General features: G+C 40.8%; 2 protein-coding genes across 3 annotated transcripts in view; one reads left to right on the top strand and one right to left on the bottom strand.

The window, feature by feature from the left end:
• Positions 1–372: 372 nt before the first annotated feature.
• On the top strand, positions 373–7,998 carry elk3 (ETS transcription factor ELK3). Of its 2 annotated transcripts, none has more exons than XR_004797164.1 (5): positions 373–633; positions 3,345–3,580; positions 3,707–4,432; positions 5,352–5,528; positions 5,663–5,785. XR_004797164.1 is itself a non-coding variant. In XM_035674782.1 (5 exons), exons 2-5 carry the CDS (start codon positions 3,374–3,376, stop codon positions 7,714–7,716), a joined length of 1,152 nt encoding a protein of 383 aa, XP_035530675.1. In that variant the 5' UTR covers positions 373–633; positions 3,345–3,373; the 3' UTR covers positions 7,717–7,998. The 2 variants fall into 2 exon arrangements, 1 of the variants encoding a protein (XP_035530675.1); XM_035674782.1 differs by lacking the exon at positions 5,352–5,528 and adding an exon at positions 7,621–7,998.
• A 5,118-nt stretch (positions 7,999–13,116) lies between these two features.
• Positions 13,117–22,937, bottom strand: part of cdk17 (cyclin-dependent kinase 17) — a 34,301-nt gene continuing 24,480 nt past the window's right edge. The window contains exons 5-17 of the mRNA XM_035674772.1: positions 20,311–20,436; positions 18,727–18,783; positions 18,517–18,631; positions 18,064–18,158; positions 17,660–17,722; positions 17,145–17,268; positions 16,832–16,952; positions 16,081–16,178; positions 15,849–15,954; positions 15,548–15,590; positions 14,297–14,387; positions 14,126–14,203; positions 13,117–13,267 (exon numbers count right to left, since the gene is read on the bottom strand). Coding sequence (XP_035530665.1) covers positions 13,227–13,267; positions 14,126–14,203; positions 14,297–14,387; positions 15,548–15,590; positions 15,849–15,954; positions 16,081–16,178; positions 16,832–16,952; positions 17,145–17,268; positions 17,660–17,722; positions 18,064–18,158; positions 18,517–18,631; positions 18,727–18,783; positions 20,311–20,436 — 1,158 coding nt within the window. The 3' untranslated portion in view covers positions 13,117–13,226. The remainder of the gene's footprint in view (positions 13,268–14,125; positions 14,204–14,296; positions 14,388–15,547; positions 15,591–15,848; positions 15,955–16,080; positions 16,179–16,831; positions 16,953–17,144; positions 17,269–17,659; positions 17,723–18,063; positions 18,159–18,516; positions 18,632–18,726; positions 18,784–20,310; positions 20,437–22,937) is intronic.

Genomic DNA, 22,937 nt, shown 5'->3' on the forward strand with positions numbered 1-22,937 from the left:
ATAGATTTTGTGGAACAGATCCGGGTGCCTCCTTAACAGACGGATTAATTTTCTTTGCTTTAACCTGCTGCACTGTGTGTGTGTGTGTGTGTGTGTGTGTAGGAACAGGAACCCCTCCCCGGTATGAGCAGGAAGAGGTGACGTCAGTGTCAGTGGCTCAGTGTAGTCGGAATTAAATATTTTGTGGTGTGTGTGTGTGGTTGTGCGTGCATGTAGGAAATGAGGCCTCTGCCTGTAGGCGATTTAAGTGCACGAGTTTAGGTGGGTGTGTGTGCAGGTCTGAAAGAGAGAAAGTGTGTGTGGTTTGCCGTGAGAGATGAGAGAGGTGGTTTAAAGAAGGGGTGTGTATGGAAAATGAGATTGGGGTTGTGGTGTTGTGTGTGTGTGTGTGTGTGTGTGTGTGTTTACACAGACGGGAATACTGCGCCAAAGGAAGTGCGCCGGTTCTCCGTCTGCGCGTCCCGACTTCCTGCTCTGAGGAGAGAGAAAAGCTGCGGATCCGCTTTCAGACAGCAGCAGCAGCAGCAGCATGGAACCTCAACACAACACACACACCCCGCTTTAAGACACAAACACACACACACACATCACGCGGGGCAGACGGACAGAGGAGCAGCGGCCATCCACAGCAGGGTAGGTGCAAGTTTATGTTTCCTTCTACTTATAACTTTGTAGACGCGTTCGTGCATTACAGAGAGACAGAAGCGGACTAATATTGGGTGTTTTTGTGTTTGTTGAAAGCTGATCAGGTTCGGATATTCACTGTCAAGTTAAAAACCACATTAAAGCCGCGCGTAAAGTGTTAAACCTGTGCGTAAAAGCGTTAAAGCTGCGCGTAAAAGGGGTTAAAGCCTTATGCGTCCTCCTCTTTGGCACACACACATGCGTTAAGTTGCCCCAATTTTGTTTGGCTACATTTGAAAAAAATAAGACAGAAAAGAGGTTAGTGTGTCGGCTGCTTTGGAAAATTAGCCGTGTCTCCTTTAAAAATCTAGTAGTAGACTTTCTGGTTTGTCTGGAACTCGCAGACTAATTGCCATGCGCTTCCGGATTGAAGCTGGCAGTAGACAACATCTTGAAAATGAGTCACTGGGGCAAAACAAAGAACCATTTGAGTTCCAGCAGAACCCCCCCTCCCTCTCCATACACACACACATACTTCCAAAAATAAGAAATAAGTAGCCCCAGAGAAAATAGATGTAGAATCATGTGCGGCTTTTTGGTTTGTTTCTGTTGGATTAAAGATCTTGAGTGTCCAAAGGGTACAGTGGAGTTTATATCTAATAGATTCACATGTGAGGAGGGAGAATGTTCATGTATGGGTTATGTATAACTTTTTAGAACTACACTCACAAGGAGAGAGAGAGAGAGTTCACAGACTGTCAAACTCTAAGCTGTAACACTGAGGGCCAGACTGCTTTTATTCTGAAATTCCATACAACAACATTTCCTCCTGCTTTGTTTCTCTCCTGCCCAGACTTGTTAAAAGTGAAATGTCAGAGGGTGAACATAGGAGACAGATGAGGGCATAGAGGCATTCTCCATATGTTGTCGTGGATCTATGAAAGTGTGTGTGTGTGTGTGCGTTGAGATGTTTCTCTTGCAAAGACAACTTCTGAATCTGCTGTGTTAACAAAAAGATCTGTATACAAATAAAGAACCATACGTGTGTGAGTTTGAGCGTGTGTGTTCCTGGTGGAGTAACAGGACGTCCTACCTCCCACAGAGGGAAGGCCTTCTCCGGGAAGACGCCCCTGAAGCTGAATGACAGGAAGTCCTCGTTTAGACAGACAGACAGCACTACAGTTCTTCCATCACTTAACACACAGACCCTTGCAGGAAAAGGGAAGCGAGGATACTCGTTTGTGTGTGTTTGTGTGTGCGTTTGTGGTGGTGGGTCATTGTTTGCACCACACACACTTTCCCCCCTCTGCTGGATGGTTTCCTTTTAGAAAGACAGAGAAAAAAAGAGAGATGCATACTTTATTTTTATATTGAATTAGTGGTTGATTCTTTTGACGTTTCTGAACCGTATGTTGTTATTATCTTGTTATTATGAAAGTAGGCAGAGTAACCATCACTTCTGGAGGCAATGTTTGAGGCCCTCGGCTCCCCTCTTTCTTCACTATTGAGGCAGATGTGGTTGCCATGGGGATTTCTGGTGCAACTGCAAAGTCTCGACTGTCATATCGTCATGGTTGCAAATTAAATCTTGTTATAGTGAGTTATTTGTTGTTTTTGTTTCCGCTGTAAGTCGTTTTGTACTTCCTACTAATAAGGCACCTTGTAAATTAATTTGAGAGAGGAAACGCCAAAGAGAAAGACAGACACAGACAGACAGACAGACAGACAGACAGACAGACAGACACTCACAGACTGTCAGTCGTTTCCAGGTAAACATGTAAGTTGGACCCGTGCTTGTCTTGGCAGGAGGTCACTGACCACATCCTGCTTTATCACTATGGAAACATCCAAAAGCCAACCAACGTCTAGCCCACTATCTCTCGTTTTCTCTCAGTCACACACACAAACACACACAAGAGAGACACGCAAACATAAAGGTGTAATAACAATAAATACAGTGGCGCTTTTTTAAAAGTGTAATTCGGGCTGCAAATAAAACCACCTCTTGATTTTTTTGCAGGCAAAACTACAAAAAAATACAACTTTAAATTTGAACTCTCCTTAAAGGTATATGACAATGGCAGCTTCACTCACTCTTGTATTTACTATAGCTGACATCCTGCTTTGGACGGCAGCCATCGTCTGTGAGTCCATTAGACAAAAGAGCATGAGTTCATACGTGTGAGATATAGATTATTTAAGCCTTTGGTGTTGTTTACATGTTTGTGTTGTTGTCAGTTTGTGGGTTCAGTGTTTAGGACAGGAAATTCTCAGACAGAGAAGGGGGTGGTGGGCATGGTCAGCACTGTTATGATTGTGGTTTTTAGTGGACTTTGCATCAGAGAAAAGTTGAGTTTATGTTGACGTTGACAATTTCTGCTCCTCCCTGTGCACCTACCCTCCTTCTTTCTTTTCTCCCTTCCTTTTATGTCTTCTGTGTCGTACCTATACCTATGATACAATATAATTACAGTGGATCAAATAACTATGTGTAATGTCAAAGGTGTTGCTCATATTGACAAATCTGCAGATATGTTATTATTAGAATATTATCTTTTCTTCCACCATCTGCTTTTACCAAAAACTCTCCTCCTCTGGACATTGCTCTTTTGCCGATTCGTGCTGTAAAGTAATACGTCTTTGATGTTCTTTTGACTTCCAGTACAAAGCAATACGTGATCATTGAACTGATTTTATTAAGTCTTGATTCTCTTCTGCAGATCGCCTGTGTCTCTGGTGTCATCCCGTCATGGAGAGTTCCATCACACTCTGGCAGTTCCTGCTGCAGCTGCTGCTCGACCAAAGCCACAAACATCTCATCTGCTGGACGTCCAATGACGGCGAGTTTAAGCTGCTTAAATCTGAGGAAGTGGCCAAGCTGTGGGGGCTGCGCAAGAACAAAACCAACATGAACTATGACAAATTGAGCAGAGCCCTACGCTACTACTATGACAAAGTACACAACATTTCAAAACTACTGAAATATTTAGCGGCTTGATAATATGTTGTCTATAGTGCCATGATACCCACTACAGTACAAAAAGGGTTTAAAATAAGAAATCACATCTTGTTTCCTTTGCAGAACATCATCAAGAAGGTGATTGGCCAGAAGTTTGTCTACAAGTTTGTGTCGTTTCCTGAGATTCTGAAGATGGACCCTGCGATGGTGGAGTCGGGCCGCAGCAGCGAGGAAAGTGGGGGTATGACGTCAGAGCCTGAACCTGAAGACGAGGATGGGGGTGGGAGAAACCAATACCTCCACTCCGGCCTGTACTCCTCCTTCACCGTCAGCTCCCTGCAACACTCCCTAGAACCACACCAGCCCATCAAGATGGAGCCCAGATCCGATCACCATGATGACAGCTCCTCTGTCATCCGATTCATAACCAACCGCGGCCACTCCTCCCTACCATCCACCCCACTCCCATCCTCGAATGAGACCTTCCATTCCTCCAGGCCATCTTCTCAGCAGGCCTGCTCTTCCTCATGCTCTTCCTCCCCGCCACAAAGCCCCGCCCACACACTGTGGAGGGGACGGAACCAGAGCACAGAGACTGGCGAGTTAGAGCAGAGCGCTCAACCTCTAAACCTGTCATCTGGTCAGAGGGAGAGAGTGAGGTCAAAAAGCACAACGACGCCAGAGAGGAGGGGTTTGGCCAATAGTGTGCCTTTGAAAAGCAGGAAACCCAAAGGCTTGGAAATCTCCGCCTCCTCTCTCCTCCTGACAGGAAGTGACCTAGTCTCCATTGCTCTCAACAGCCCGGCGCTGCCTTCAGGGTCCCTGACCCCTGCCTTCCTCACTGCACAGGTAAAACATGACACATAGCACATGTATTAACACCACTGAACTCACTCATAGTCCTTCTGTAAATAAAGGTGGTTTTAGGTGAGGAAAAAGTTATGGAAAAGGGAATGACTGAGAAGGACGATGTGTTTTGGGGGATGAAGAAAGTTAAGCTTGTAGACAGGGGGGAGATGGAAAGAGGTGAGCGGAAAGAGGGGAGGAGGCAAGGGAGGGAGGAGGTTTATAAGTGAAGCCATATGTTCCTGAAGCTCCTGATTCACTGGCAAGAACACACTGACCAAACCAGGACAGTCTGACTACATTCAGGCTTTCAGCTTTTATCCAGACTGAGCAATGATAGGCTGCTGAGTGTACAGTTCATAATTGACGGAAAATAAAAGTGTATGCTAAACTGTTCACTCATCGCTGAACATTTTGTATGTTTTTACAAGGAACACCTGAGCTGTTGGTTAAGTATCCACATATCCATCATGAGAATATTTTAGAATTCCTAAGAATTTGAGTGAATTATTTTTGAGTGGAGACTCAAAGAACTTCCCAGGACAGATTTGGTTCTGATTTTGGTTCCTACATTAAAGTCCCTGCAGTTATGCCTGTTGTCCACCAGAAACCAGTTTATAGTGGTTGCTGGTCAGTGGTCAACTAAACAGGTATTTTGCTAGTCAAGCTGTGAGCTCAAACTGGCTGGTAAATCAGCAAAACGAGTAAGTAAAAACAGTGAATACAAGGAATTTGAGGTTCAAAAATGGCTGGACTTATAGATGGACTGGCAATTAGATATAGCTGAAGCACAGCCATGTATCTTATCACAGGAAGAGTTTGATACAGCTTCCTGACATTAAACGGATCATTAATGCTTCATGCACTGAAGAAACTGTTCTTGAACTTTTTAGTTTCTGCCTGTCTTATATTCTCATGCCAGAACCAGAGAGAAAACCAAACTGGCCTTATGAGACAGAAGAAAGACGAGACAGAAGAAAATAGATCCCATGAATTCTGTATGAGTGGAGCTTCCTGACCTGCATGGAGTTAGTCTGCCAAGTCAGTCTGCCTGGTAGATGTGAGTTCACTAGAGGGCAGACTTGGCTTTGAGCTCTGGGTGAGACTGAATGATATGACAACTTCACCACAGACTATGTACAGCTCTGTGGACCTCTTGCCAGAATAAACACCATCATTTCCATCTCGGTGTATTTATCCTCTGACGTTTCATTTTGGGTTTTGTCAATGTAGACTCCGTCTGGTCTGCTGCTCACTCCCAGTCCTCTGCTCTCCAATATCCAATTCTGGTCCAGCCTGAGTCCAGTGGGACCCCTCAGCCCTGCCCGACTGCAGAGCCACGCCCCCCTTTTTCAGGTAACGTTTGGGATGTTCCAATCTGAAGAAGATAGAGCGTACTAGAATGTCTTCACCTTGGTGGATTTTCCTTATCTTTCTACTGTATATTTATGAACTGACTTGGTATAGGAAGTATAGGAATGCTAGAAAACACTGTAGTCACACACAAACAATACTGAGAGAAAATGTCAGTTCCAACTTGGTCTACCATTGGTGGATAATTATGTAAAATGTGTTCTACAGTAAGCTCTAAAGGTTTCAAGTCTGACAGTCCTGTGTAAAAAGGACAGACTGACCTTTCAGAGAAAACAGTGGCTTACTCTGGTGGTGACAGATACAAAATGTCTGTCTGCTTATAAATATCTATTCACAGCAAGCCCCTCCCTCCTAACTACAGGATCTTTCATTTCACACCGCAGATTTACCTCGATAGCTGTTTTCATACAGTTGTGTGTGTGGTGGTGTATGTGTGATTCACAGTGTGCCAGGGTTTCAAAATAAGCTACAGATGTTTCCGTTCTGGTGTGGACAAGAAGAGGGGGCAACTTCCTGTTGGCTAGGGGGTAAAGGGAGAGGGCTGGTTGGTCAGGAGCCCCTCCTACCCATGTCAACTCTGACACAAACACACACAACCTGAAAATAAACTGTTAGGCATCTAATGACCAGTGTTTTTGTCCCCACAACGCCGGCTGGTCCCCACAACGTTGGTGTGCTGCCAAGTCCCCAAGGTGTAATATAAGCAAGAGGACACTCTCCTCCTGTGATGCAGCAGCAGGCAGACTAGAGAGCTGTAGAAAATAGAGAAATCATGTGATGCCACAGGCTTGTCACAGCATTCAAAAAGCTCAAGTCAAGATACATTTTATTTATGTCGGCCAAAATCACAATTTGCGTCAGGGGGTTTTACAATCTTTTCAACATTCAGACAGAACATTAATTATTGTTATCATCATTGATGTTACAACATTTGCATAGAATTGATAGTGGGATTACGATATATCAATCTTCCATTAATGATCAATAAATCAATATATTCTGTTTTAAACTACCATATAGTTTAAATCAGTGTAAGGTCAGAATGACTAAAGTCATCAATTCTCTGTAAAGCCCCTATGAAGAATTTAAACACGTAGTGGTGGTATCAAAATCTGAGTCTTCCAATTGTCTATTTTTTTACATTATGCCCTCAAAATAATTTGTGAGATTCTATAATTACGAAACTAATTCTTTACACAGTAACTTGAATAGTAAATACCCAAAGTTGCACATTTTTTTAAATTCTTAAAATCAAAATCTTCATAAAATCCAATTAATTTTTATTATATCATATCTTTACAGTCAGCTTCAATGCCTTCGTTTTTTTTTTGCCTTGGGTGCCAAAGTGTTCTAAAATGGGAAATTGGGCTGCACAATTCCAGGTTTCTATTATCATATTTATAGTACGCCAAGGGTTAAAGGTCCAGTGTGTAACATTTAGGAGGATCTAATGGCAGAAATGAAAATATAATATCCATATGTATGTTTTCATTATTGTATAATAACCTGAAAGTTGTGTTTTTGTTACCTTAGAATGAGACATTTTTATCTACAGAAGGATCAGGTCCTCTTCTGCAGAGTCCACCATGTTTCTACTGTAGTCCAGAACAGATAAACCAAACACTGGCTCTTTATAGGGCCTTTTGCATTTTTTCAAGAGTTTTGCAGCCAACGTTTTTTCTCTTACACACTTGGAACGGGTGAGGCGAGGGGGTTCTAATCTACAACTACACCGCTAGGTGTTACTAAATATTACACACTGGGCCTTTAAATATCAGCTGTGTTTTCCACCTTTAATTCTAATTGTCCCGCTGCAGTTCCCCACACTGCTGAATGGACCCATCCCTGTGCCTTTACCCAGCATGGACGCTCCGTCTCCTCTCCTGCTCTCCTCCAGCTCCCACAAGTCCTGATACCAGCTCGACCTCCAGAGGGGAACTGGGCCAAACCAGGCCGAGCTAGGCCACATCAGCACAGATAAGGACCAAGCCAATCAGCCTTAAACTCTGATGATGAACCACACAGAAGTCTGACTTTCTTGGAGTGAAATTACACTTTCATCTGAAACCTGTTCCTTTGCATTTATCATATGAAGAAACAGGAGCTTAACTCTGAAGCTTTGCTCTCTGAGTAGAGTATTTGCATTTACATTTCATTGTGTGTTCACTAAAGGTCAACTGCTCATGTTCTTTACATCTGTGTTTGGTGTTTTCTTATTTTCAGGATGTCACATTTCTCATTTCAGTTTAAATCTCATCTCATGCCATTGATACAGACTGGTTGCCATTTCATGAATGTTATTTCTACCCCCCACTGCCCTGACTAATGTCAATATCCACACCACTGACTCAAACAATGTAGATCTTGGGAAGTCCTTGTCTTTATGTAATTACGATAGATAAAATAACAAGACCTTGCTGAGCCAGAAGGCTTTATATTTGTAATCTAGAAGATATTTCACGTAATAGACTCAAGTACAGCTTCTAAATAAATAAATCTTCATGCTTACATACAAATGAAGGAAATATACTTATTTGCTCTCTTACAGAGAGTTGGTGTTAGATGAGAAGATTGATATCACTCTCTTGAATGTAAGCTTAATATTAGTTGCAGCCAGGTGACAATTAGCTTATCTTAGCATAAAGACTGGAAATGGAGAAACAGCTTGTCTGATGTCTGATGGTGACAAAGTAGTTAGCACATAAACTCTGTAAATCCACAATGTGTAGTTTTTACACAGTTTTATGAATGGAATACACAACAATATAATGTTTATTAGTGTGCTTTAAAGGGTTGTTGGCAGATTTTGATAACTTTGGACAAAGCTGTTCTGGCTGTTTCCTGACTCTATCCTAAGCTAACCAGCTGCTTAACCTTGTGAGGCAGAATCCATTTTGCCAGGCTTCAAGCAATGCGTTCCTGGTTTAATCCCTGGTTTTCCCAGAGAGCCTGCAACTGGCAGCTCTGGCATGAGCAACGGATGTGGTTTAATGCTAGGTGTTTGTGAGGACGTGTTTCAGAAGTGACTGTTTGCTCTTAAACAACAATGGCGGCTGCTAAAGAGTTTAGTGTAGTTGCTGCCAGCATACATTATATCACAACTAGAGAGTATTTCTTCACTGCAAGTAGAGCAAAGAACGGGCTGCCCTGTCTCAAACAGTTTCTGACTATGACTTTCCACATTGTTCTGTGTAACAAACTATCTGGCGTACTCAGGATACCAAGCGGCTGGCTGTAACTTCATATTTGACTCACAAAAATAAAGTGGTATCAATCTTCTCATCTTAGTCCCTGCAAGAAAATGTACAAAATGTGAACAATTTATTGTGAGATCATTGGCTGCGTCTCATTTATCAACCCAATTGTGTCATTTGGGTGATGGGAAATGTATGATGAGGGACACATGGCTCTCTCAGGATAATATTTAGATTTCTTTTTTAATAGTTGATATACATTATTACAGATCTAGATTGTTTGAGCGAGCAGTGTGGCCATGTGAGGTGAATCTTTCACTGACTCCTAGCAGAGCACCTGCTAGCCAGCGCGCTAAAATCATGCATAAGTCTTCATTTTGCCGTTTTCTTTTACTGTGAATGTTTTTTAAAATCTCTGTATAGTTTCATGCTTTTTTTAATGCACTGTACCTTTAAGCCTTGTACCAGCTGTGCCTTCAATAAGACTTGTGTAAATGTATTAAGCTTTAAAGCCGGTTTTAATAGACATTCCAGGTCAAAATTGCACAAAAGTTTTTTTTGTAAAATGGTTCCTGGTTATTTTTATAGAGATATTAATGGAAATGTATTTTCAGTGTTTGCTTGTGTTTTGCTGTTTTGTTGAAAGAACCGTTACTGTTTTTTGGAATAAAATGAATAACTTTTCAGAATTACTATATTCATTTAATTGGTAATAATACTCTTTCACCACTCAAAGAATGACTGCTGCACAGACTGTTTATGAAACAGATTAAATTTACTTTCGATGGTTATGAGAAATAAATAGTTCCAGTAAAAAGAGTCACACACAAACTGTTGACCGGCAGCTCAGTGTTTCAGAGAGTTCGAATTCACAACACAGCAGGCCTTCCATGCATCAGGCACACACACACACACACGCTTTCAGACATGTTCACATAAATTCAGGTCATTCATACATCTGAAAAAGTTTTACAATGATAAATATTTAGCCATTGTAGAAATCTCCTTTCATACATGTCACTGCTGTTCATGTAAAAAACTGCTATTAGCAAAACCCTCTTTGCAGTTAAGAGTGGAATAATCCTACATTCTCATGTTTGAAATGTGAACACGAAAAAGACAAGTTTTAAGTGTGATAAAGTTTCAGTGAAGCATCCAAACACGCAGATACAGTTATTGTGAAATACAATGAGGGGAAGAAAAAGCGCTCCTCATTTTAAAGCTACCTAGGAGGAAACTGAGGGGTGATGGGTCAATGAAATACAGGATGTCTACCATTAATATAATGACTTTTTTTTCCTGTGAACACAATTATTGTTACATTATTTTGAAATGTAAACCATTAACAGTATATTCCGTCTGTATTTGTTCTCTTTTGACTTTAATTTGAGCTCATTTACTGAGCTTTTGGAACGGACAACAGACAGAAAATGATGAGAAATACAGTATGTTTACAGGATTATTACACTATTAGCTGCAAACTGTGTTTAATGTTTATTACATTAATTTTCTCAGCCATTAATGATGTTATCAAGCATTAGTAGTGCTTATAGCACTTTTCTAGCATGTTCTACCCAATCAGTATGTTAAGTCTGTAACAGAGAACTTAAGTGTTGCTAAAATCCTTTAAATCTCAAAATAAAAGTGACATTTTCATGTAGATGTTGAACAAAAGAGCTGCAGTAACAAGAACATTTCCCTCAGATCTTCTAACACCCTTACGTGTTCAACCTGTGATGTGGAATGCATTCCTGTTTTTTTTAGCGCAGAAGCTTATGCACGGCACTCAGTTCTACTTTTGCTACTGTGAGTGTAGAAATAGCTCCCTGTGCCTTTTACATGATGGGTTTCTCCCTGTGTGACTGAATTTTGTAGCGAAACGTCAGATTTGGAGCTCTTGCTTTTTGATTCTGAAAGTCTGACACAAAAGCATGATGTTTACACCAAATTGTTTGAAGGAGTAGTTTGACATTTTGAGAAATAGACTTGCTGAAAGATGCAAAGATTGGTAACACTTTCATATCTGTACAATAAACATGTACCTGGAGGCAGCGGCTGGTTAGGTTAGCTTAGCTTAGAGCAAAACTAGAAACAGAGGGAAACCGCAAGCCTAAGCTAGTTTCCCCGTTTTTATTTTGTGCTAAGCTAAGCTAACAGGCTCCTGGTGCTGGCTTTATATTTGCTGTACAGACACAAGAGTGACAGCAATCTTCTCATCTAACTCTTGCAAGAAAGCAAATAAGTATATTTCCAGAGAAAGTCAAACTATTCTTTTAAAGCTGCAGTAGGTAACTTTTTATAAAGAACAACCTAGAGAGTAGTAGTACATGAGACAGATAATCTGTGAAAGAAATTAGGTTCCTCTGGCTCCTCCTAGTGCAAGAATCCACTGCTTTAAAGCTTCAGTATTTGACCACCTGGACTTATTCAACTATCTTTCTTGTCTCTGATTGGTTGTTTTTATTCAGGTACGGTGGGTTCTTGCAAATGCCACTAGGAGCACTAGGAGGAGCAAGAGTAACCTGATTTTTTTTTTTTTTTTTACAGGTTATATGTCTTTGTCTAAGTTTCAGCAAATATGACAAAAAGTTATATTTTATAAAAATTTCCCATTGCAGCTTTAAACCAATAAAACACTTATCTTTATTCTACAGCTTCTGGAAATATCTGACCTTGTCTTCGCTATAAGTCAAATACTTACTGCAACTAAGCCCAGGAAACCGATAAGCCAGGAATGCAAAGCATACCGGTAGATATTTAAGTGTTGAAGTAATTTTCGGGAGATCCCATTGCTTCAGTCAACATGCAGTCAAAAGTGAGATTTCTCCAATGGCTTTATCTGTAGCATCACTGTCAGTTGCAAACAACACAGCGGGCAGTTAAATCTAAAATTTCAATTTGAAATCTTCTGTACAAATGCTGGAGAGAGCAGTGGTCCAACGCCAAGTGTAAAACAACCATTTTGCTTTTAAACAACCCACCCCGATCCCTGCTATCCCCCCTCCGAAAAACATACCACAATGACGCTGTTGTTTCACAAGGAGAGGTCAAAGGTCACAGATACATAGAACACATCTTAATACTGTTGGGTAAACTCGGCCGTGTCGAGGCCCGGGTCCCTGATTCCAAAAAAACACACTGAAGTGCAAGTTAAAAACAAAGTTACTGCAGTGAGATCTCCAAATGCACACAGAGCGAGAAAGTGTAGCTTGCATTTTTTTTTAAAAGCACTGAAGTCCTGGCAGTTTGGTGAGGGGTTTTAGGGAAGGCTTGCTGGCTTCCTGTGGGACGTCACATGACTTCCTGTTCAGCTCCAGTATTCCTCCTCTTTCATCCGTGCTTTTTAATCGTCTTCTGAACTGTTTTCCTCCCCCCTCCACCTCAGTTTTGGTCCCGTTGCTGAGCCAGAATGGCCAAAAAAACAAAAGAACCGAAAGATAGTTTCATGTTCTTTTTTTTTGTTGTTTGTTTGGACTCTTCTTTAACCCACAGACCAAAACTGTTACCACTGTCCACAAACAGTCCTGCTTTTTGACCCTCGGTGTAACCCCCCCCAGAGGGCAGCAGGGCCTCTAGAAGAAGAATCCGACGGAAATGTTTAGGAAAAATGACGACGAGGAATCCAGAGGAACCGTTTTTCCTCAACCAAGACCATCTAGCTGTCCTAGTCTTTCTAAACCTGGAAATGTTGTAGAGTTCAGTCACGGAAGCTCGAAGAAAAACAAAACATAAACTCCAAATATATATATAGTTATACATAATTATATTAAAAAAAAAAATTCTGAAGAAACTGAAGCGTTCGGTCTCCAAGCACGACAACAAGAACAACAACTTGGATCACAGCGTCGACATCAACATCAGTGGAATTCTAACTCAAATGAAGCCGGAGAATCATAGTCCGTAGAAACACAACAGTAAACTTACTGACTGCTCAACTGTGCATGGCGTCTCAAGTTCACATCATGTACACACACACACACATACACGCACACACATGGTGTGTTAAATACATACAGTAGTAGTTTAGCAGCAAAAAAATTCAACCTCACCCCGCCCCCCAATAAATAAACACAGTCTCCAAATAGATTCAACCCAGAGTCACTCGCTCAGAGAGGTGTGTGTGCAGGTAAGGGGAGGGGGGGGTCACTCCGAGGGGAGGTGGGCTCATGCGAGAGGTTGGTGGGAAGGGATGAAAAAGGTGGGCAGTCGACCATCCTCTTAATCAGACATTAGAAGAGCATGCTTTGCCTCCTGTTGATCTTGCCGTTACCTGGAAGAAAAGGACAGAGTCTAAAGAGACAATACCCATAATGCATAATACATTAGAGATGCTATACAAAGCCTTCATCAGTAGATCTATTTTTATTAACAGTTATGGTGCCACTGATGTTACATATGAAGTTCAGTTTACTTGTAACAAGGAGTCCTACTAACAAGGAGCCATCAGGATCATCTGGGGTTTGGCTTGAGACTGTAGGTGTTTTTAAAGAATATCTGCTTGACAAACTGGATGTGTGGGTTACAAGATGGATCCAGTGTTTTTGAAGCTTGACCCACACTAGGAACTGAAAGTCAGGATATCTCGGCCTCTGTTGCTGCAGTCTGGACCCTATTTAATAATCTGCAACTATCATCCTTCATCAGCCTCATTTTACCTGCTTTCTGATGATTGTCACATGATCATCTTAAAGGACCAGTGTGTAGGATTTAGTAGCATCTAGCGGTAAAGTTGCAGATTGCAACCATTTGAATACAGCTTGGCCTTCCAAGCGTGTAGGAGAAACTATGTTGGCCGAGAAACAAATACATTTCCCTTATTTAGAGCCAGTGTTTGATTTGTCTGTTCTAGGCTACTGTAGAAACATGGTGGTTCAACATGGCGGCCTCCATAGACGAGGACCCGCTCCCTGTGTAGATAAAAACTCCCTTTTCTAAGGTAACAAAAATGTAACAATTCCTATTGAATCATATTCCTATGAAAACATACCAAGGATTATTATATTCCATTTCTGCCAATAGATCCTCCTAAATGTTACACACTGGGCCTTTAAGCAAGAAACGTTTATTTTTCTATCTAATGATCTAACAAGGTTAAATGCTGAAGCATCTGGATGTGATCCCCACCCACCTGACTCTGGATACGAGGAGTTCCTGTAGCCAGGGTCTCTCTGCAGCTGCACTTCTTTTAATGTGAATATTGATACACCTACAAAACAGAGGAGAACTTCAGTCTACAGCAAATGGCAGGAAATCCCAAAAACAACAGACTGCAGCTTTATTCAGTTGTGTGTGTGCTCACTCTCAGGCAGTGTGCGAAGTCTCATCCCGAGCTGCCTGAAGTAGGAATGTTTCATTGCCTCTTCAGCTGAAATCCTCTTCTTGGATTCGTACTGTGGAGAGAGAAACAGGAAGTATCAACCAATCTGTGAGTTTAGCAGATAATGCAGTGGCGGTTGTGTCTGCCATTAGTGACTCAGCCAGATAAACTGTGACAAACACATCAGAAACAGGAACCAAGAATATGTTCCTTGACAATACCATGTAAGGAAAAAAAGTGCCAGGGCTGTGCCTCCTGCTGTCTACAACTGGTACTGAAGGGATGAATTCCCAGAATAAATGCAAATTTATCATGAAAGATAGATAGATGATTGATAGAGCTTCTATCCAATCAGTTCTTACACTTTGTCTTATTTGTTAGTATTCTTCTTTTACTGTCAAACAGAAAAATCACTGTTACTCAACAAAAAAGCCTGCCAACAAACAGTTGTTGGCAAGAAAGCAAAGTCGATTCAGTGTGACATCCACAGTTCAAGATCCTGCCTCTCAGTTTCCCTTTTTAGAGTCCCATCAAACCAAACTTTAACATCAAACTAATTTTTTCAGACCTTTTCCAGATCTTCTGTCTTATCTCAACTTAACTCTGTGACATGAGCACATGTACATAGGACCCAGATCCTAAATTAACAATTAATCTCGACTTTCACTTGTAATTTCATTTATTTATAAACTGTTTTCAACTGTTGTTTCTTTTTTTCAGGTGCAGGTATGTCTTTTTTACATAGCTGACAGTAGATCATTTATTCTTAAGCCATAAATATGTAGTTTAGCTTTGGCAAAAAATGTAATATTAATATGCATGTCAATAAAGCTTATTTGAACTGACGATATGGATAAAGATATGAAACAATGACCTAATGTGAACTTTTGGTCACATGATAATGATAATAGCGTGATCATGTGTCTCTGTCCAAGAACGGTCTTGGATGTCGGATATGAGCGGTCTCCCTGATCTTTCCTGGGCCCCCGACCGGCCCCTGGTCTATCTTAACCAGCTGTCAGCTGTGTGACAACACCTGTACCAGCTTCACTGAAGCGATGTGCTTGAAATACTATCCCCAAAGGTCAAGAATGAAAATTCATGCATTTTCAATTTCTCTCTTTTGTAGGGATTCAAAAGATAAGAAAATGAAAATCAAAAAGAGGAGGGAACATTGGGTGTAATGCAGTGGATTGAATAGCATTCTGGGTATTATGAAGGAAGTACACTCACTTTGAGGAAAGACAGCAGCAGCTCAATGCCTTCACCGTCCAGCCTAAAGGAAAAAAAAGGAAGAGCCAACAGTTTACTGTCTGCCTGCAGCACGGCCTGATGGGAATGTGGGGGCTCATGGGAGGAAGGAAGTGGATGGCTGTCTGTGAAATGTTCCACAGGATTTCCTGCCTGTGGCACGCACACACACATTAATGAATACACACCATTACTGTATACATGCAAAAGAGTTGAGGAAAAAAAAACAAAGACAGATGCATACACAGGAGCATACAGGCCACACACACACAGTCCACAGTACCTGGGAGCGTGGTTGATTAACGGCTGCGGTTTGTATTTGGGGAAGTTGTAGGATTTAAACTCTTCGATGGAGCAGATTCCTGGCCAGTTCTCCTCTGTGGGCGTGCCTGAAGTCACAGAATCACAGCGTCTCAGATATACAGTATTTAGCCACGTTTGGTTAAACAGGTAATCATAGGTGCGGCGAGACATTTGGGTTGCCATGGTGATCTGGCCTGGCGGGAGTCACTCACCCAGTAACCTGAAGATGAGGTGGAGCTCATCCTCCACGGTGGAGCCGGGGAACAGTGGCCGACCTGCAGCCATTTCATAGAATATGCAACCAACACCCCTGCACACACACACACACACAGAATAGTAGTTAAATTCTAGGGCTGCAACCAAGGAATATTTTCATTATCTATTAATCTGCTAATTATTTTCTTCATTGACTGATAATTGTTTGATGGATAAAATGTGGATTTATATACATTTATTTGTAATAAACATCGGTGATACTGATATCCTTGGAAAATGCAAGTCCCACTGAACCTAAATAATGTTTATAACGAATTTTGATGCAACTTTTGGCAATCTGGGACTACAATAAACTGAACAATTAACCAACTAAGTGTTTCAGCTGTATCTCATACCAAGAGACAGGAGAGTATTATTAGGAGCAACAGAAGCCATATTAGCAAAAGTAGCAATAATAGCACTAAGGCTTAAACTAACTTCTATTTTTATGATGGATTATGTTTTATTCTTACTATTCAGTTTCTGCAGGTTTCAACAGGTGAATATTAAGAACCTTTTAAGACCATAATGAATGCAACTGAAATTATACATTTTTCCCACAAACATGTTTAAAAGCGGAAAAATGCAAGTTTGCGTGGTGGTGTTTGTTGACAACACATTGATTAATACACTAATTATATTATAACAATCATGCCTGTACTGTAAGTTTTAGTAGTGTGAGCTGCAGGGTTCCAGTGAGGCTCGTACCACATATCGATCTGTGTTGAATACTCAGAAGATCCCAGTAGGACATCAGGAGGCCGGTACCAAAGAGTCACCACCTCGTTGGAGTAGGTTTTAGTCGGGACAGACTTGGCTCTCGCCAGGCCTGCCAGTCCGCCAAAGACAAAAACAGACATTAGGATTGTTTACAGGGGAGAGAAGCATTATTTCTGTAAAGAGTCCAACTGAAAATGTATTTTCCCTCACAAATGTACTACAAGGACTGCAGGAATACTCCCACTCCTCCATTCTCCACTGCCCTAAAGACAGTACTTGCTGCTGTTGTGGTTCCTCTTACCGAAATCAGCCAGTTTGAGTTCTCCTCTCTCGTTGATTAGGAGGTTCTGGGGCTTCAGGTCCCTGTGGAGAACTTTCCTCTTATGACAATACGACAGCCCTCGCAAAATCTGGAACAGGAAGATCTGGAAAAATGTGTGTAAAAACTTGATGTTATTAATGAAACTTATCAGAATTGATTTTGTGTATCCTTTACTGGTCTAATTTGCCCGGATTTCACAGCTGTTTTTTTTTCTCTTGCAGCTATGGTGACTGAACTCCCTCAGATGGGCTGTAAATGCAAACAGAAATATGCAAAAGAGACTTTTAGTCCCTGCTCTAAGAGTTACGTTCCCGGGACTATTTGGTCAAAGGACCAACACTACACACTCTCATCTCTATTGAACACACAAAAAAAGGGCATACACACTCCCAGGGTTGAGAAGAGATAATGTTTTCCCACAGCAAAGGAAAATAACATTACAAAGTAAAGAGAGCAGAATAAAAAGTGTAAAAATTAGTAATAGCTGTCCTCACCTTCACATTGTGCATGCTCATTATGTTTCCACAGTCATCCATGTACTGCTTCAGATCCTTATCCTGCAGGGAGAGATGGCACCATCAAACAGGAAGTAGATACAATAACACCTCTCTAGAACATCTCTACATTGACATTTTTTCCCATCATATGTACACCCTGTCTTGGTCTGTAGTGGTGACTCCTTGTCTGTAATGCACAATCTCGTTAAGTAATACATAAATAAATAAAGTAATAAATCAACCTTATATGGTTGCTAAAGTGAAAAAAATTATAAGAAATGCATGTAAAAACAGTTGGGAAAACAAAAAACGCTGAAATTGAATAAAAATTTAGAAGCATTTTGTCTGTAAAGCTCTCAACAAAGACCATCTTGAGAACACAGGGAAGCAGTGGGTCTTACCAGGTACTCGAAGACGAGCGTGAGGCTCTTGTCAGTGTGGACGATGTCGTGTAGCGTCACGATGTTGGCGTGTTTGAGGTCTTTCAGTAACGACACTACAGAGTCAAAGACAGACGGATGTTTACACACTTTTTGATTACAAACAACGATTATTTGATATTACTATAATATATATCTTACATTGTTTTTGGAAAGGGATGTTGCTATTGAGTTATTTTTTATGTCTAAGCAACACATATTAAATTCCTTTAGCCTCCACCATGTTAAGTTTTTTGTAATTAGGTTGAATTGATCCTTTTAACAGTGAACTAAAAAGTGGGATGAATTACAGTTCAACCTCCAGTCTGTGATCATTATAAGAAAAGCAACTACCAATATGAAGTTTTATTTCCATTCATGTGACATTAAAGTGCAGAACCTGAGGAGTTTTGTGTAGGAGACAAGGCTGATTACCTTCTCTGATGGCAGTGCATGGTGCTCCCTCCTCGTGCTCCAGTCGGATCTCCTTCAGCGCCACCAGGTTATCTGTCAGCTTACTGCGTCCTTTAAATACTGTGGCGTAGGTTCCCTGAACGCAACACATAACACTGGTTCAATATTACTGAATTAACACGAGTTGTGAAACACATAATAGTGTCAGATGGGATTGCATGTCTTCCTCACCTCTCCCAGTTTGTCCAGCTTAATATACGTCTCCAACTTGCCAAAACCAATCTCCGACTGAGGGAAAAGTCAGAATTTATCATGGATGAAGTTAAAAGGCCATTAAAAAGACATTTTGGATTCTGCAATCTGCTCAATCTGTGGTTTTACTGTTCCTGCAACACCTGAGTAAAGCTCATTACAACAGATTACTGCAGTATTTTTTCATTCAGCCACTGAAGGCTCTAAACCTTTATATACTCCTTCATATAACCTCAAAACACAATGCAGTTGTGTTGTATTCTGTTTTAATGTTACTGCTGGTGCAGGATTTCTCTGTGTATAAGTGCGATAGTACCAAAAGCAGCTCTGGGTCTCCCTGCTTTGTTTCAGGACGGACAACAAAACCTGACTTGTGCAGTCAATGTCTTCGATCAGAAGTTTTTAAACAGTGAGGGACTTAAATGTTTACTTTTAAAACGTAAATCCTTCACACTTCATTTCTGCAATTTGCTTCAAAAATCACTCCTTTTGAGTCATAACTCAGTCAAAACTGAACACACAGACATGATAAACATGATTTAATGTGACATACACTTTTCAAGGATATCATGGTCTCTGAAGTCCTTTAAGTTTTTTTTTTCAGTATCAAATTGATACAGTGGTAGCTGTTTAACAGTTAGACTGTTAAAACCCCTGTTTTAGATCATATACTGTATATAAAAGTGGGCGATGCATCTCCACTTCCTCCCACAGTAGAAAAATGAAGCAATAATATCCCTGATACGGGTGCTGCAATCTTGCGCTGGTGACGTCATCTTGAGCCAGAGTCTGTGCAGTAGTTAGCCACGATGTTGAAGCCCCTTCCAAACACCCAACCAATTCAATCGCGAGCTGTCAATCATTACATGAAACCCCCTTTTTATAGCATCAAATAACTAATTAAAAGCAAACTTGTCCGAAAAATTAACACTTGAGAAAAATCAAGCTACCTAAAATGACAGAAACCATCTTTGGGAAAAATGTATTTGATGTTTACTTTGTCCTATCCACTAACATGGAGCGGGCTGAGTTTATGAACTATACTGCAACCAGACACCAAGTATCGAGATATTTGGGCTTCATTTTTGGGGAGCTGTCATGTCGTCCGTCTATATACAGTCAATGTTGGAGATCAATGAAACATTCTCAACTATCATTTTCCATTGTAGGTGCTGGAACATGAGAGCTGACATGGCATCCTCTGTGTCAGGACAGATGGAGAAAAATAAAAGGGCAAGAAATGCAGTATCTTTGTCGTGATCCTTAAGGAAAAGAGCAAGAAATGTAGTCCATTACTAGCAATAACTTTTTTAACCTGCAGTGTCATTGTTGGCAACTTCTAAAAGCATAAACCTCCGACACAAACCTGCACGATCACGCCACAGCTGAGTATTATGATCTAATTTGATGGGCTAAAGGCAGGAGGTGAGCGCTTGTGACTTCAGATTAATCCATCCTGATCTCACACCAGGCCAGTTGCCATGGTAACTCGCACAGAGGGAGTCTGGTAACATCAGCGCACACCAATATAGGTAGCACACACAGACACAAACAGACACTGACCAGCGAGGCTCGGCGGGAGCGTCGGCTGAGCGGCTGGTCGAAGGGTGGGCTGCTGAGCTGCAGCTTTTCCAGGTAACCATCAGGAATTCGGATGTCAGCAGGCAGCGACAAGCGCTTGTTGAGGTCCTAAAACACACATAGAAAAAAAGGATGTTTATTTAACAGTCACTAGGGGATCTGGAGTTTCTTTGGGAATGGAGTTTTATATTTAAAGCCAAACAACTCTATAGTAAGACCAAATTCACTGCTATTCATTCTTACTGAACTTCAACACAAGCTGTTAGTTAACCACCTGAGTTATTGGTGATAAGCCACACTGTTGCTTTTCTGCAATCTGCTCACATTACAACACACCGTGAGAAAATATACTGCGACGTGCCTCGCGTCTATTTGTGGTGTGGGGCTTCTTTCTGCAGCAAGCAGCACAAGACAACGTAGTCCACCCATCCACCCACACATACATACATACAGTGTTGAAAATAACTCTCATCTCCTCCTACTCCCAGAGAGAGAAGACAGAGATCAGGTCGATCACCATCTTATGGAGGGTAAAAATAAGAGACGGCGTGTCGAGGCGTGACTGGCGCTGAACAGCAAAACCTTTGTAAGCACAAATCAGATTGTGAAAACACACACCTGCACACTAAACAGCGAGACAACCGAGCGAGGATAAAAACAAATCATACATGTATTTATTAATGTTTACAGCTCATATTCTCACAGCGCAGGCTGTCAATATTACTGGGCTTATATTTTTTTTGTTGTGGGCGACTGATCATATCTATTCTGGAATCAAAATAAGGACCACATCTGTTAGCTGACATAATGCTGACTGATATGATAACTTAAAATAAGGGTGAGTGGAGTAAAAATACAGCGAGAGAAGACGCTACATCTGTTTGGTTAATGTACGCGCTTTTAAGTTTGGCTTCTCCACAAATACTTTCAACTCATCCTCTCTCATTTCATTACCGAGGCCCTTTGTCCTCTATGACAGTGCTAATCAGAGAAGATGCCAGTATTGTGACAACTGAGAGTTTAAATAACAGCTCCGCTTATGTAGAGCATATCGGTGTCATGAAGAGAGGAAGTATTATATAATGCGACTCCGTGCTGCTTTTTCTGTGATGTAAAATGGTGGCTTAAAGCTCATCAGTCTACAACAGATTTAGTCTGTCCTCTCAGCATTTCATCTATTTTTATTTCATTTACTTTAGATGTATGTTCCCTCAGTTTGTGAAGCACTTTGTCGTCCTTGTTTAAAAGATTTATCACAAACAAATTTCAGACTTTCTCTAGGTCCAGTTTCTGCTTATGTGAAGATCTCCTGCTTGTTTAGATTTTATATATTCAAAATGTTATATCTTTGGGCGTTGGACTGATCAGATAAAAAAAGCAACTAGAAGATCTTGTGATTTTACATTTAAGTAAAAGCAAACTGGATTTGGTTACACTACCTAAAAATGATTCCGGCCTCCATAAAGTTAACCACCACATGTGAATAAATCTCTAAGTTTAGTCTTAAATTACAAACAGATGATGCAGTTTTTTGACGGAATACGGCTGGGTATTCAGTACAGATACAAACATATTTTCCTTAAGGAATATAAACACATGAACACAGAACTTCCTTTTCTATTTAGCAGAAGAGCCAACTTCTTAAATTTTGTCGAAACACAAGCAGCCATACACAAACTAACTAAGTCAACAGGCAGTAAAAAATATAAAATAATCAGATCAGGATATGTGTTTTACACATAATATGCAAACTAGACTTGTACTCAACTATTTTCTATGTTGTTTGCTATGGACACATTTTTGTTCAAGGTTTACATTAATCCCTAACTAGGGGGGTCATTTTAATGTAATCTTCAGATTTAGAGATAAAGATTTACAATAAACACTAAGACACAAGCTTTACATTACACCATGCATACTGAAGGAATCTATTACTGTGATGTTATAGGGACAATGAAAGGGCTCTGTCAGCCCTCTGAGACTATGATAATAGACCTTTTTCAAAGCAGTGTTTACCCTACTATTTCATGTCAAAATGGCTGCTGTGAAAAAGGTCTATAGAACTGATTTATTTTTTTATTATTACTTTATTAAGGGGTACTCAGACAATTGTCAGTCTGAAACACTACATTGGTTGCACTGTGTTTGTAATACTATATTTTAAATGGTTAGTTTTATTTTATAATTGGATGAATTCTCCATATAATATTGTAATATTGTGAATTCTCCATATAATGTTGTAATGTATGTTTATGGGCTTTAAGATATTAAGTTAGTGTTACAGTGTGTCATTTATAAAAGATGAAGTGACAGACTTGGAACGTAGAGGTGCCACATAACTGAAAAAACCTGATTCAGTAAGCGAGTGTAGACTGTACCTCTTTACTGTCACAATATGGCTTCATTAAAACCTCCAGCAGTATGAAAAGAACCACAAGAAAAGCAGTGCAGTTAAGCTCATGTAACAGAGCTTACGCATATGTGTGTGCACAAGGTCAAGTGATTATCACCACATCCTTTAGCTTGTCTTGTTTTGTGCACCTACGAACGAGTGAAAAATAGGTCACTGTGTATGTGTGTGTCTGTCTGTGTGAGTGAGTGAGTGAGTG

This window comes from Morone saxatilis, unplaced genomic scaffold (assembly GCF_004916995.1).
Source record: "Morone saxatilis isolate NCDOM2014 unplaced genomic scaffold, NCSU_SB_2.0 Contig10, whole genome shotgun sequence".
NCBI lineage: Eukaryota > Metazoa > Chordata > Actinopteri > Moronidae > Morone > Morone saxatilis.